The 15,861-nt window shown below is 43.8% G+C and overlaps 1 protein-coding gene across 13 annotated transcripts in view; it reads left to right on the plus strand.

The window, feature by feature from the left end:
• Positions 1-15,861, plus strand: part of LOC137375479 (traf2 and NCK-interacting protein kinase-like) — a 302,732-nt gene that overhangs the window by 283,363 nt on the left and 3,508 nt on the right. For all 13 annotated transcript variants that reach the window (XM_068042793.1, XM_068042796.1, XM_068042799.1 and 10 more), the window contains 6 exons: positions 58-201; positions 2,023-2,157; positions 4,011-4,111; positions 4,192-4,341; positions 15,330-15,489; positions 15,585-15,724. In XM_068042793.1, coding sequence (XP_067898894.1) covers positions 58-201; positions 2,023-2,157; positions 4,011-4,111; positions 4,192-4,341; positions 15,330-15,489; positions 15,585-15,724 — 830 coding nt within the window. The remainder of the gene's footprint in view (positions 1-57; positions 202-2,022; positions 2,158-4,010; positions 4,112-4,191; positions 4,342-15,329; positions 15,490-15,584; positions 15,725-15,861) is intronic.

Here is a 15,861-nt window from a genome sequence, read left to right on the forward strand (position 1 = left end):
GCTGATAACAATTAGAAACTTCCCTTCACCCTTCTTGCTGCTTTGCTTGTGTTTTAGGAGTGAACCTACTGGTGGGTACAGAAAACGGTTTAATGCTACTGGATAGAAGTGGTCAGGGAAAGGTTTACAACCTCATCAATCGCAGGCGGTTCCATCAGATGGAAGTGCTGGAGGGTCTCAACATCCTCGTGACTATATCTGGTAAGGGGCCAGTTTCGATCTTGCGTATATGTATATGATCCAGACCAGTCATTAACAAAGAGCACGAGAGAAAGAACAGTTAATGTTCAACAGTTCAAGTTTAAGTAATTCAGCTTTCTCTTCAGGGACTATTTGACCTGTTCACATTATTTTTTAGTTTGTAAATACATTTATCATATTTTGGTATTGCTTACGCAAGTTAAATTTCCACTTTTCTGGGTGCAAGGTACAGGTTAGGAGAAAGAATTGGGTTCCCTTTCCTCGATGACAACTTGCGTTTATATAGCAGCTATACATCCCAAGGTGTTTCACAGGACCATTATCAAAAAAAATTGACACTGAGCCACATAAAAAGATATTCAGACAGGTGGCCAAAGGCTTGGTCAAAGAGGTAGGTTGTGAGGAGCATCTTAAAGGAGGAAAGAGAGGCGGAGAGGTTTAGAGAGGGAGTTCCAGAGTTTTGGGGCCAGACAGCTGAAGGCACGGCCGCCAATGGTGGAATGATGGAGCTGGGGGATGGGCAAGAGGCCAGAAATGGAGGAATGCAGTGATGTTGGAGGGCCATAAGGGTGGAAGAGGTTACAGAGATAGGGAGGGGCTACATTGTCTCCCCGTTAAGCAATGCCTGTATTTTAAAATTCTCATCCTTGTTTTCAAATCCATTTATGTCCTTGCCCCTCCCTATCTCTGTAGCCTCCTCCAGTCCTACAACCCTCTGAGATTTCTGCGCCCCTCCAATTCTGGCCTCTTGCACATCGCTGATTTTAATCACTGCACCATTGGAGGCTGTGCCTTCAGCTGCCTGGGCTCTAAGCTCTGGAATTCCCTCCCTAAACCCCTCCGCCTCTCTACCTCACTCCCTCCTTCTTTAAGACACTCCCTCAACACCTACCTGTTTGACCAAGCTTTTCATCATCTGTCCAATATCTCTTTATGTGGCTCCTCACCTGTGAAACACCTTGGGGACGTTTTACTGCATTAAAGGTGCTATATAAATGCAAATTGTTGTTTCTGTTGTTGAGGCCATGAAGGAACTTGAAAAGAAGGGTGAAAACTTTGAAATCATGAGGTTGCAGGACCAGGGGCTGATGTTGGTTTAAATCAAGGCCTGTGAATTTTGCAGTTTTGTTTGTGAGGTCTGTGCTCACCATCCAGGTTAAATTATCCCCTATGTTTATTATTATTCCAATGGCCTGCATTAGAAAGAAAGTAAGAACTTGCATTTCTATAGTGACTTTCACAACCACAAGACATCCCAAAACCAATGAATTTTTGAAGCGTAGTCACTGTTGTAATGTAGGAAACACAGCAGCCAATTTGCGCACAGCAAGATCCCACAAACAGCAGTGTGAGAATGACCAGATAATCTGTTTTAGTGATGTTGATTGAGGGATAAATATTGGGCAAGGACACCGGGGCGATCTCCCCTGGTCTTCTTCAAAATAGTGCCATTGGATCTTTTACATCCAGCTGAGAGGGCAGACAGGGCCTTGGGTTTAACATCTCATCCGAAAGACGGCACCTCTGCCAGTGCAGCACTCCCTCGGTACTGCACTAGGAATGTCAGCCGAGATTATGCGCTCAAGTCTCTGGATAGGTGGCCGCACCCACAACTCTCTGAGTCGGAGGCAAGTGCGCTACCCGCTGAGCCACAGCTGGTATCTGTTATCTTTTTCTGTCATGTGGGTTTTCAAGACTTTAGTGATGAAGAAACTTACTTTCTCTTGTCATTGGCAAACCCTGAGAAACACCTTGAGATGGGCTTTCATTATGTGCTGTGGGAAGGTATATTCATTTTCATAAATTTTCCCCACTGAGCAGGTAAGAAGAATAAATTGAGGGTGTATTACCTGTCTTGGCTGAAGAATAGGATATTGCACAATGATCCTGAGGTGGAAAAGAAGCAGGGCTGGACCACAGTTGGCGATTTGGAGGGCTGTGTACACTACAAAGTTGGTATGTAACAGATTTGAACTACACGGCTTAATCATTGTGTTCTCTGATGAGATATTGGTGAATCACTTTGCCTTTTACCTGCAAGTGCACAGTAATGGTAGACAAGGAACAGAGAATGGTCACTGAGTATGGCCAAAATAAGTCAACCAGCTGTGATAGGGCCATTCAGCCCCTTGAACCTGTTCCACAATGAGATGATATCATGGCTGATCTATGCCCTAACTCCATCCACCCACCATGAATCCATATTCTTTTGTACTCTAGTCCAGAAAAAATCTATCAATCTCAGATTTAAAATTATTAATTGAACTGCAGCATCTACTGCTTTTTATGTGAGCGAGTTCTACAATTCTACCAACCTCTGTGTGAAGAAGTGTTTCCTAACTTTACCCCTGACTGGCCTGGCCCTGATTTTATGGTTATGTCCCCTCGTTATAGACACCCCCACCAGCAGAAAAAGTTTCTTTCTATCTACACCTTCAAATCCTTTCAAAATCCTGGAAACCTCAATCAAATCACCCGTTAACCCTCTATATTCCAGACAATGCAAGCCTAGTTTATGTAATCTTCCCTCATAAACTAACCCTTGGTAGCTCTGGTAACATTCTGGTGATTTTGCGCTGCACTCCTTTTTAAGATGTGCTGCCCAGAACTATACGTAGTTTTCCAGATGTGATCCCATCTTCACCCAATGTTGACACAGGAGCAAGTCCATTAACAGTCAGGAATGGGAATCCTGATTGAGTTCCTTCACTGGGGTACTGAGGGTATTCCATTTTACCCACTACCACCCTGGCTGATAGGTCAGTCAGCATAGACCAAGGATCAAACCTGGGACCTCCCTGCACTGTGAGCCCCTGCAACATATTGTAGGTCTCATGGAGCCATCCAGGTGTATGTTTTAAAGACCAGATGCTTCTGCTCTGTGCTAGAACTAAGCTTACATGGAGCAGTGTTGTACATTGTTAACCTCTGACTAGCCACATGCGTCGCTGTAGCGACACTGTTATAGCCAGCAGCACTAATTTTAGTTCAGAAAGCCTTACAGGCGAATATACTTAACATACTGACTTAACGAGCATCCATCACATTCAGTAACCAAGGAAGTTAAGCACTCGGTGAGTCCTGATATATGGGACTGGGCATTATAGCAAGCATGCTCAATGACATTGTGGTGGTAACAGAGTCCTTTTAGTTATTGTGGGGTCCACAAGCAGACCTTCCCACTTAGAATTCTACTGCACAAAAAGAAGCTCATTTGGTCTATTGTTCCCATGGTGGAAAGAGCTATCTAATTAGGCTCACTCCCCTGCTCATTCCCCCCTTTTTCTCCTTTCATATATTTATTTTTTTATTTGTTCTTGGGATGTGAGCATTGCTGGCAAGGCCAGTATTTATTGCCCATCCCTCTGAGTGGCCATTTCAGAGGGTAGTTGAGTATCAACCACATTGCTGTGGGTCTGGAGTCACATGTCGGTCAGACCAGGTAAGGACAGCAGATTTCCTTCCCTGAAGGACATTAATGAACCAGATGGGGTTTTACAACGATCCAGTAGTTTCATGGTCACTGCTACTGATACTAGCTTTTTAATTCAGGTTTTTATTAATGTCTCCAGCACATCAGTCCAGGCCTCTGGATTACTCGTCCAATAACATTACCACTATGTTTCTGTCCCCCTTAATTCCCTTTTGAAAGTTACTATTGAATCTGCTTCCACCGCCCTTTCAGGCAGTGCATTCCAGATCACAACAACTCACTGTGTAGAAAAAAACTTCTTCTCATCTCCTCCTCCAGTTCTTTTTGCCAATTTCCTTCAACTCCTTCAGCTCTACTGTTTCCTTCCAATTTGCAGTTAAATACGAGAGGATTAGGTTTCTGGTGATCGCTTTGAAGAACGCGGTGGAAATTTACGCTTGGGCACCAAAGCCATATCACAAATTCATGGCCTTCAAGGTACAAATATGACAAAACAAGCTCTTTTTTTTTTGCAAAGCTTTCATCAACCGTTTAAAATAATGAGGTTCTCTCAACAGTCTTTTACAGATCTTCAGCACAGGCCGTTATTGGTTGACCTGACGGTGGAGGAGGGTCAAAGGTTAAAGGTTATCTATGGGTCTAACACTGGTTTCCATGTGATCGATGTCGATTCAGGGAATGTCTATGACATTTATATACCATCACATGTAAGTGTAGTGTTCTGCTGTGCTATGACGGTGGTACCTGGTGGAGAAGCCTCCTGACCTGTTCTTTGCATCAAGTGATATGGAATGTCAAGAGCAAGTTTGTGTTGTAGTGGCTAAGAATCATACAGCATAGAAGGAGGCCTTTCAGCCCATTGTGCGTGTGCTTGCTCTTTGAAAGAGCCAAAGGAACTAGGAGCAGGAGCAGGCTATAGAATCATAGAAAGGTTATGGCACAGAAAAAGGCCATTCAGCCCATCGTGTCTGCACCAGCTGGAAAAACTATCCACCCAATTTAATCCCACCTTCCAGCACCTGGTCCGTAGCCTTGCCGGTTACAGCACTTCAGGTGCATGTCCAGGTACCTTTTTAAATGAGTTGAGGGTTTCTGCCTCCACCACCATTCCTGGCAGTGAATTCCAGACACCCACCACCCTCTGGGTGAAACACTATTTCCTCATGTCCCCTCTAATCCTTCCACCAATCACCTTAAATCTGTGCCCCCTGGTAATTGACCTCTCCGCTAGGGGAAACAGGTCCTTCCTGTCTACTCTATCTAGGCCCCTCATAATTTTGTATACCTGAATTAAGTCACCCCTCAGCCTCCTCTGTTTAAAGGAAAATACCCCTAATCATACGTCCATACCATACCATATGAATTTGGAGCAGAAGTAGGCCATTTAGCCTGCCGAGCCTGCTCTGCCATTTAATAAGATCCTGGGTGATCTGTTTGTGTCTCGAATTCCACACTCCCATCTACCCCCGATAACCTCTGATTCCCTTGCCTAACAAGAATCTATCCACCTCAAAAATATTCAATGACCTGCTACCTTCTGAGGCAGAGAGTTCCAAAGCTGCAAAACCCACTGAGAGAAAAAATTCTCCTCATCTCTGGCCTAAAAGGGCGACCCCTAATTTTCAAACAGTGTCCCCTAGTTCTGGACTCACCCACAAGAGGAAACATCCTTTCCACATCCACCTTGTCAAGACTGTTCAGGATCTTATAAACTTCAATCAAGTCTCCCCTCACTCTTCTAAACTTCAGTCTGTCCACCCTTTCCTCATAAGACAACCCACTCATTCAGGTATCAATCTAGTAAACCTCCTCTGAACCGTCTCCAATGCATTCACATCCTTCCTTAAATAAGGAGACCAAAACTGAACATAGTATTCGAGATGTGGTCTCACCAATGCCCTGTATAACTGAAGCATAACATCCTTACTTTTATTTTCAATTCCTCTGGTAATAAAGGATAACATTCCATTAGCCTTCTTTATTACTTGCTGTACCTGTATACTAACCTTTTGTGACACATGCACTGGAACACCTAGATCCCTCTGCACCTCGGAGTTCTGCAGTCATTCACCGTTTAAGAAATGCTCTGCTTTTTTATTCTTCCTGCCAAAGTGAAGAACTTCACATTTTCAAACATTATACTCCATCTGCCAGATATTTGCCCACTCATTCAACCTATCTATATAACTCCGCAACCTCCTTATCTCCTCTTCTCAACATACTTTCCTACCTATCTTTGTGTCTTCTGCAGATTTAAATACCATGCCATTGCTCCCTCATCTCAGTCATTGATATAAATTGTAAAAAGTTGAGGCCCCAGCACAGACCCCTGTGGGGCTCCACTCATTACATCCTGCCAATCAGAAAAGGACCCATTTATGCATACTCTCTGTTTTCTGCCAGCCAGCCAATCATCTATCCATGCTGATATATTACCCACTACACCATAAGCTCCTACTTTGTGCAATAACCTTTTATGTGGCACCTTGTCAAATGCCTTCCGGAAATCCAAGTACAGTACATCAACGGGCTCCCCTTTATCCACAGTGCATGTTCCTCCTTCAAAGAACTCCAGTAAGTAGGTTAAACATGATTTCCCTTTCACAAAGCCATGCTGACTATTCCCGATTACCTTGAGTTTTTCTAAGTGCCCAGCCAAAGCCTCCTTAATGATTGATTCTAACACCTTCCCCACAACAGACGTCAAGCTAACTGGCCTATCGTTACCTGTTTTCTGCCTCGCCTCTTTCTTGGATAGAGGGGTTATATTTGCTATTTTCCAGTCAGATGGAACCTTTCCAGAAACTAGTGAATTTTGAAAAATTAACACCAATGCATCTACTACCTCATTAGCCACCTCTTTTAAGACCCTAGGATGAAGCCCATCAGGAACCGAGGACTTGTCAGCCCGCAGCTCCATCAGTTTGCTCAGTACCGCTTCCCTGGTGATTGTAATTTCACCAAGTTCCTCTCTTCCTTCCACCTCCTGATTTGCACCTATTACTGGAATGTTTATTGTATCCTCTATAGTGAAGATAGAAGCAAAATATTTGTTCATTTCATCCGCCATTTCCTTATCTACTATTAACTCCCCATTCTCTCTCTCTAGAGGACCAACACTCACTTTACTTACTCTTTTCCTTTTAAATACCTGTAGAAACACTTGCTCTCTGTTTTTACATTTCCAGCTAGCTTCCTCTCATACTCTAATTTCTTTCTCCTGATTAATATTTTAGTCATTCTCTGCCATTCTTTATATTCTGACCAATCATCTGACCTGCCACTCACCTTTGCACAATTATATGCTTTTTCCTTATTTTGATGCTTTCCTTAACTTCTTTAGTTAACCACGGATGGTGGGTCCTCCCTTTAGAACTTTTCTTGATAGTAGGAATATACTTATTCTGGGTATTCTGAAATATCCCCTTAAATGTCTGCCACTGCTTCTCTATTGATCTATCTCCTAGTCTAGTAACCCAGTTCACTTCAACTAGCTCAGCTTTCATGCCCACATAGTTGCCCTTATTTAAGTTTAAAATACTTGTTTCAGACTCAGTCCTCTCTCTTTCAAACTAGATGTAAAATTCAATCATATTGTAGTCGCTGCTACCTAGAGGTGCCTTTAATCTGAGGTCATTAATTAATCCTGTCACATTACACAATACCAAGTCTAATATAACCTGCTCTCTGGTTGGTTCCAGAATGTGCTGCTCTAAGAAACTGTCTCAAAAGCATTCTATGAACTCCTCTTCCAGGTACTATTGCCAATCTGATTTTTCCAGTTTATATGTAGATTAAAATCACCCATGATTATAGCCGTCCCTTTATCATTAGCACCCAATATTTCTTCTTGTTTGCATTGTCCTACATTATGGTAACTGTTAGGGGGCCTGTAGATCACTCCCACTAATTACTTCTTTCCCCTACTATTCCTTATCTCCACCCAAATTGATTCTACATCCTGATCTCCTGAACCAAGGTCATCTCTAACTATTGCACCAATGCCATCCTTGATTAACAGTGCTACCCCTTCACCTTTACCTAGCTTCCTATTCTTCTTGAATATTATATGCCCCTCAATATTGAGGCCCCAATCCTTGTCATCCTACAGCCATGTCTCTGGAATGGCTATCAGATCATACTTATTTACTTCAGTGTGCACTGTCAGTTTGTCTACTTTGTTATGAATGCTACGTGCATTCAGATACAGAGCCTTTATTTTTGTCTTTTTGTCATCTTTGTAACATCTAGTCTTGACTGTTGGTGTGTTCTTAGGTTTTTTTCTCTCTGTCCCTTCTGTCATTCTCTGACCTTCATTTCCCATATTACTATTCTGCTCTCCTGTCTTGATTCTACCCCTTGGTTTGCTACATCTACCCAGGCTTGATCCCTTTCCCCCCTTGTATAGTTTAAAGCCCTCTCTACTTCCCTAGTTATATGGTTTGCTAGAAGACTGGTCCCAGCACAGTTCAGGTGTAGACCGTCCCAACGATACAGTCCCCACTATCCCCAGTACTGGTGCCAGTGCCCCACGAACTGAAACCCACTTCTCCCACACCAGTCTTTGAGCTACATATTCATTTCACTAATCTTATGTGCCCTCTGCCAGTTGGCACGTGGCTCAGTTAATAATCCAGAGATTATTACCCTTGAGGTTCTGTTCTTCAATTTGGTGCCTAGCTCCTCATACTGTCTAAGCAGAACCTCTTTCCTAGTCCTACCTATGTCGTTGGTACCTACATGGACCACGACAACTGGATCCTCCCCCTCCCACTCCAAGTTCCTGTCCAGCCCTGAGCAGATGTCCCAAACCCTGGCACCGGGTAGGCAACACAGCCTCTGGACTCTCATTCTCAGCTGCACAGAACAGTGTCAATCCCCCTCACTATACTATCCCCTACTACCACTACATTCCTTTTTGCTCCCCCCACTTGAAATGGCTTCCTGTACCACAGTGCCATGGCCAGTCTGCTCATCCACCCTGCAGACCTCATTTTCATCCACACAGGTTGACAGCACTTCAGTTCTGTTCTGTTTGACAATTGCAAAGTCTGAGGCTCTTCCACTACTGTCTGCCTCACTCACGGTCACATCCTCCTGTCCCTCACTGCTCACCAAAACAGATGACCCTGTTCTATGAGGTGTGATTGTCCTCTGGAACAAAGTGTCCAGGTATTTTTCCCCCTCCTATATGTTGCACAGTGTTTGCAGTTCAGCTTCCAAATCAATAATCCTGATCCGGAATTCCTCTAGCTGCTTGCACTTTCTGCAGATATGTTTGTCCTGGATCTCCTTGGCATTCAGGAGCTCCCACATACCACAGCTGCAGCATAACACCTGTCCTGCTATTGTTACTTATGTTATTAGTTAATTTACTTTAATTACTTTCGCAATTAACTTAGAATAATTTCTATGTATCGTAGAATTTATTTTGTTTATTAAATGCTAGTACCACCTTCAACTAAAATTATACTTTTCTTGATTACACAGATGTGTAGACCTTCCTACTGGTAATAGACCTTACCAATACTAATCAACCTTACTACTATTAGTAAACCTTACAAATACTGATAAACCGTAATAATACTTAATACAGTTTATGTATTAAGTTGTCCGAATTTGAGTGAATACACTCCCAGCTGGTCTGTCTCTCTCACTCTGTACGATAAATTATCAAATCCGCTTTAGTTTTTAGTTTATATACTAATGAATCAATCAAGTCCTTATTTTATATTTGATTACTTCAGATGAAATTAAATTAAAAATTTACCGGTGTACCCACCCCAGACTGCTTTCTGTTTCCCTGCTCTCTCTGCTGACTGTGATGTCGCACTACCTAATCTTTCCTCATAGCTGCAACTTTCAAGCCCTGGTAACATTCTTGTAAATCTCATCTGTACTCTCTCCAGAGCAATTATGTCCTTCCTGTAATGTGGTGACCAGAACTGTACGCAATACTCCAACTGTGTCCTAACCAGCGTTTTATACAGTTCCAGCATCACATCCCTGCTTTTGTATTCTATACCTTGGCCAGTAAAGGGAGGCATTCTGTATGCCTTCTTCACCACTCTACCTACCTGTCCTGCCACCTTCAGGGACCTGTGGACATACACTCCAAGGACACTCAATTCCTCTACCCCTCTCAATATCCTCCCGTTTATTGTGTATTCCCTTGCTTTGTTTGCCCTCCCCAAATGCACTACCATTCAGCCCCTCAAGCCTGCTCTGCTATTGAACTAGATCACGGCTGATCTTATACCTCAATGCCATTTTCCCACACTATCCCCATATCCCTTGATATCTTTAATATCTAGAAATCTAGTGATCTCTGTCTTGAACATACTCAATGACTGAGCTTCCACACCCCACTGGGATAGAGAATTCCACGGATTCACTATGCTGTGAGTGAAGAAATTCGTCGTCATCTCGGTCCTAAATGGCTTACGTCTTATTCGGAGACTGTGTCGCCTGGTCCTAGACCCCACCACCTCCCCCCACCACCCCGGCTCCCCCACCCCCCCAGTCAGGGGAAATATCTTCCTGCATCTCCCCTGTCGAGCCCTGTAAGAATTTTGTATGCTTCAATCATATTTTCCCTTTCTTTATCAGTTTTTTGGTCCTCCTTTGCTGAATTCTAAAATGCTCCCAATCATCAGTCTTATTACTGTTTTTGGCAACTGTATAAGCCTCTTCCTTTGATCTAATTCAATCTTTAACTTCTCCAGTTATTCTCACTCCCCTGCTCTTTCCCCATAGCTCTGCAGATTTTTCCATTTCAAGTATTTATCCAATTCCCTTTTCAAAGTTATTATTGAATCTGCTTCCACTGCCCTTTGTGACAGTTCATAATAACTCGCTGGTGGAAGAAAATATTCCCTGCATCTCACCACTAGTTCTTAAATCTGCTTCCTCTGGTTACTGACTCTCCTGCTAATGAAAACAATTTCTTCTTATTTACTCGACCAAAACGTCTCATCATTTTGAACACCTCTATTAAATCTCCCCTGAACCTTCTCTGCTCGAAGGAGAACAATCCCAGCTTCTCCAGTCTCTGCACCCATGAGTTACTAACCAAAACCACGTAATGGAGTGGGTCACAAAATCCATCCTTGCTAATGTCTGTCGTGATTTTGGATCTCAAGTGAAATTCCCACTTGTCCTCTAGTATTGAAATTGCTTCCAACAAGTTTTTCATCATCTTTTGTCCCTCTTTATTTCTTGTCAATAACTCAACTCTGGCCTTCAAGTTTTTACTGCTGCTGTATGGTATGGTAGTGTAGCACTTATGTTCCTCGACTAGTTATACCAAGGCCTGAACTAATAATAATCCAGTGAATGTAGATTTAAATCCCACTGTGATAGCTTGAAAATTTGAAGTGACTTTTTTTTAAAAAACTGGTGTCAGCAAAAGTAATCAGGAAACTGTTGGATTGTCATTAAAAACCCATCTGGTTCACTAATAAAGAACAAAGAACAAAGAAAATTACAGCACAGGAACAGGCCCTTCGGTCCTCCAAGCCTGCGCCGATCCAGATCCTAAATTTAAACCTGTCGCCTATTTTCTAAGGGTCTGAATCCCAGACTCTGGGAAAAAGCTTCTTGCTATCCACCCTGTCTATACCTCTCATGATTTTGTACACCTCAATCAGGTCCCCCCTCAACCTCCGTCTTTCTAATGAAAATAATCCTAATCTACTCAACCTCTCTTCATAGCTAGCGCCCTCCATACCAGGCAACATCCTGGTGAACCTCCTCTGCACCCTCTCCAAAGCATCTACATCCTTTTGGTAATGTGGCGACCAGAACTGCACGCAGTATTCCAAATGTGGCCGAACCAAAGTCTTATACAACTGTAACATGACCTGCCAACTCTTGTACTCAATACCCCGTCTGATGAAGGAAAGCATGCCGTATGCCGCCTTGACCACTCTATTGACCTGCGTTGCCACCTTCAGGGAACAATGGACCTGAACACCCAAATCTCTCTGTACATCAATTTTCCCCAGAACTTTTCCATTTACTGAATAGTTCACTCTTGAATTGGATCTTCCAAAATGCATCACCTCGCATTTACCCTGATTGAACTCCATCTGCCATTTCTCTGCCCAACTCTCCAATCTATCTATATTCTGCTATATTCTCTGACAGTCCCCTTCATTATCTGCTACTCCACCAATCTTAGTGTCGTCTGCAAACTTGCTAATCAGACCACCTATATTTTCCTCCAAATCATTTATGTATATCACAAACAACAGTGGTCCCAGCACGGATCCCTGTGGAACACCACTGGTCACACGTCTCCATTTTGAGAAACTCCCTTCCACTGCTACTCTCTGTCTCCTGTTGCCCAGCCAGTTCTTTATCCGTCTAGCTAGTGCACCCTGGACCCCATGCGCATTCACTTTCTCCATCAGCCTACCATGGGGAACCTCATCAAACGCCTTACTGAAGTCCATGTATATGACATCTACAGCCCTTCCCTCATCAATCAACTTCGTCACTTCCTCAAAGAATTCTATTAAATTGGTAAGACATGACCTTCCCTGCACAAAGCCATGTTGCCTATCACTGATAAGCCCATTTTCTTCCAAATGGGAATAGATCCTATCCCTCAGTATCTTCTCCAGCAGCTTCACTACCACTGACGTCAGGCTCACCGGTCTATAATTACCTGGATTATCCCTGCTACCCTTCTTAAACAAGGGGACAACATTAGCAATTCTCCAGTCCTCCGGCACCTCACCCGTGTTTAAGGATGCTGCAAAAATATCTGTTAAGGCCCCAGCTATTTCCTCTCTCACTTCCCTCAGTAACCTGGGATAGATCCCATCCAGACCTGGGGACTTGTCCACCTTAATGCCTTTTAGAATACCCAACACTTCCTCCCTCCTTATGCTGACTTGACCTAGAGTAATCAAACATCTGTCCCTAACCTCAACATCCGTCATGTCCCTCTCCTCGGTGAATACCGATGCAAAGTACTTGTTTAGAATCTCACCCATTTTCTCTGACTCCACGCATAACTTTCCTCCTTTGTCCTTGAGTGGGCCAATCCTTTCTCTAGTTACCCTCTTGCTCTTTATATATGAATAAAAGGCTTTGGGATTTTCCTTAACCCTGTTTGCTAAAGATATTTCATGACCCCTTTTAGCCCTCTTGATTCCTCGTTTCAGATTGGTCCTACATTCCCGATATTCTTCCAAAGCTTCGTCTTTCTTCAGCCGCCTAGACCTTATGTATGCTTCCTTTTTCCTCTTAGCTAGTCTCACAATTTCACCTGTCATCCATGGTTCCATAATCTTGCCATTTCTATCCCTCATTTTCACAGGAACATGTCTCTCCTGCACGCTAATCAAACTCTCTTTAAAAGCCTCCCACATATCAAATGTGGATTTACCTTCAAACAGCTGCTCCCAATCTACATTTACCAGCTCCTGCCGAATTTTGGTATAGTTGGCCTTCCCCCAATTTAGCACTCTTCCTTTAGGACCACTCTCGTCTTTGTCCATGAGTATTCTAAAACTTACGGAATTGTGATCACTATTCCCAAAGTAGTCCCCTACTGAAACTTCAACCACCTGGCCGGGCTCATTCCCCAACACCAGGTCCAGTATGGCCCCTTCCCGAGTTGGACTATTTACATACTGCTCTAGAAAACCCTCCTGGATGCTCCTTACAAATTCTGCTCCATCTAGACCTCTAACACTAAGTGAATCCCAGTCAATGTTGGGAAAATTAAAATCTCCCATCACCACCACCCTGTTGCTCCTACATCTTTCCAGAATCTGTTTACACATTTGTACCTCTATCTCACGCTCGCTGTTGGGAGGCCTGTAGTACAGCCCCAACATTGTTATCGCACCCTTCCTATTTCTGAGTTCTGCCCATATTGCCTCACTGCTCGAGTCGTCCATAGTGCCCTCCTTCAGCACAGCTGTGATATCCTCTTTGACCAGTAATGCAACTCCTCCACCTCTTTTACCTCCCGCTCTATCCCACCTGAAACATCGATATCCTGGGATATTTAGTTGCCAATCATGCCCTTCCCTCAACCAAGTCTCAGTAATAGCAATAACATCATACTCCCATGTACTAATCCAAGCCCTAAGTAAATCTGCCGTCCTTACCCAGTCTGGGCCTATTTATTTATTTAGAGATACAGCACTGAAACAGGCCCTTCGGCCCACCGAGTCTGTGCCGACCAAGAACCACCCATTTATACTAACCCTACAGTAATCCCATATTCCCTATCACCTCCCTACACTAGGGGCAATTTACAACGGCCAATTTACCTATCAACCTGCAAGTCTTTGGCTGTGGGAGGAAACGGGAGCACCCAGGGAAAACCCACGCGGTCACAGGGAGAACTTGCAAACTCCACACAGGCAGTACCCAGAATTGAACCCGGGTCCCTGGAGCTGTGAGGCTGCGGTGCTAACCACTGCGCCACTGTGCCGCGCCTACATGTGGACTCCAGACCCACACCAACGTAGTTGACTCTTAACTGTCATCTGAAGTGGCCTCGGAAGCCACTTGTATCGAAATCTTCTTTCAAAGAGAATGTTCAACACCAGCACCTCAGGACACCAGGGATGGGCAGTAAATGCTCACGTTGCCAGTGACATCACATCCTGAAAATCAATGCCTAAAAAAATTTGGGTTTCATATTGTGTTCCGTAGCCTATGTGAAATCACCAGTTTTCCCTTCAGTGCAGTATCTGATCTGGCAAAGTCTCAACGTAACATTTATAATTAGCGATGGGATAATAATAGATCACGGAGCTGGTTGATTATTAAAAGAATAAAGTGGTATACTAAGCCACTCATTTGCCAGGGCAGCAAGGGATAGTCAGTAAACACTGACTTGGCAACAATCGCCCACATCCTAAATACAGATTTAAATCAAGACTTCCTCTCATTGAGTTGCTCTTCTGTCACAAATGAACAACTCTACTTCATAATGGCTCTGTTGAGCTACATCCCGAAAAAATGACGGTGAGAATAATAAAAAAAACGATGGCAACTGTGGCTCACTGTCACCTCTCGGTCAGAAAGTTGTGGGTTCAAGTCCTACTCCAGAGACCTGAGCACGTAGTCTAGGCTGACACTCCCAGTGCGGTACTGAGGGAGCACTACACTGTCGGAGGTGCCATCTTTCCATTGGGACATTAAGCAGAGGTCTCGTCTGCCCCCTCAGGGAGAAGTAAAGGATCCCATAACACTATTTCGAAGAAGAACAGGGGAGTTCTCCCCAGTGTCCTGGCCCATATTTATCCATCAACCAACATCACTAAAACGGATCTGGTTATTATCATATTGCTGTTTGTGGGATCTTGCTGTGCAAAAATTGGCTGCTGTGTTTCCTAAATTACAAGAGTGACTGCACTTTAAAAAGTACTTCTTTGGCTGTAAAACACTTTGGGATGTCCTGAGATCACGAAAGTTGCTAAATATTGACAAGTTCTTTGTGTCTCTATCTGTCTTCCGAGCTCTTTCTGTCTTGCAGTCTCTCCTTGCCTCCCTCTCCCTGCATCTCTCTCTCTCTGCCTCTCTCTCTCTGCCTTTCTCTCTCTCTCTCTCTTTCTCTCTCTCTCTCTCTCTGCCTCTCTCTTTCTCTCTATCTCTATCTTTTCTGCATCGGTTTATATCTTATTTTCATTTACATTAATTATCTTTGTGAAAATTTTCAAACCAGATTCAGGGCAACATCACACCTCACGCTCTCATCATTCTCCCCAAAACGGATGGGATGGAAATGCTGCTTTGTTATGAAGATGAGGGGGTTTATGTCAACACATATGGGCGAATCACCAAGGATATTGTGCTGCAATGGGGCGAGATGCCCACGTCTGTTGGTAAGGACGAACACAGCCCACTTCTTCCTCCAGTTGTTTTCCTGTCCCTCAGTGACAGCAGCCTGGATAATGAAGCCTCTACTTGATCTCCACAGCCTACATCCATTCCAGCCAGATAATGGGCTGGGGCGAGAAAGCCATTGAGATCCGGTCAGTGGAAACGGGGCACCTCGATGGTGTTTTCATGCACAAGAGAGCTCAACGCTTGAAGTTTCTTTGCGAGCGGAATGACAAGGTAAGAAGTTTCTCCTCTTCTAAATTAAACAACGCGACCTTGGGGCCTTGTTGACCTTGGGGTAAAACCTCTACTGCACAAATCAGTGTCCAATTCCCCTGATGGCTGTGAGGTTAGTTGGCCTTGAGTGTAGAGCT

Source organism: Heterodontus francisci, chromosome 11 (assembly GCF_036365525.1).
Source record: "Heterodontus francisci isolate sHetFra1 chromosome 11, sHetFra1.hap1, whole genome shotgun sequence".
In the NCBI taxonomy this organism is placed as follows: domain Eukaryota; kingdom Metazoa; phylum Chordata; class Chondrichthyes; order Heterodontiformes; family Heterodontidae; genus Heterodontus; species Heterodontus francisci.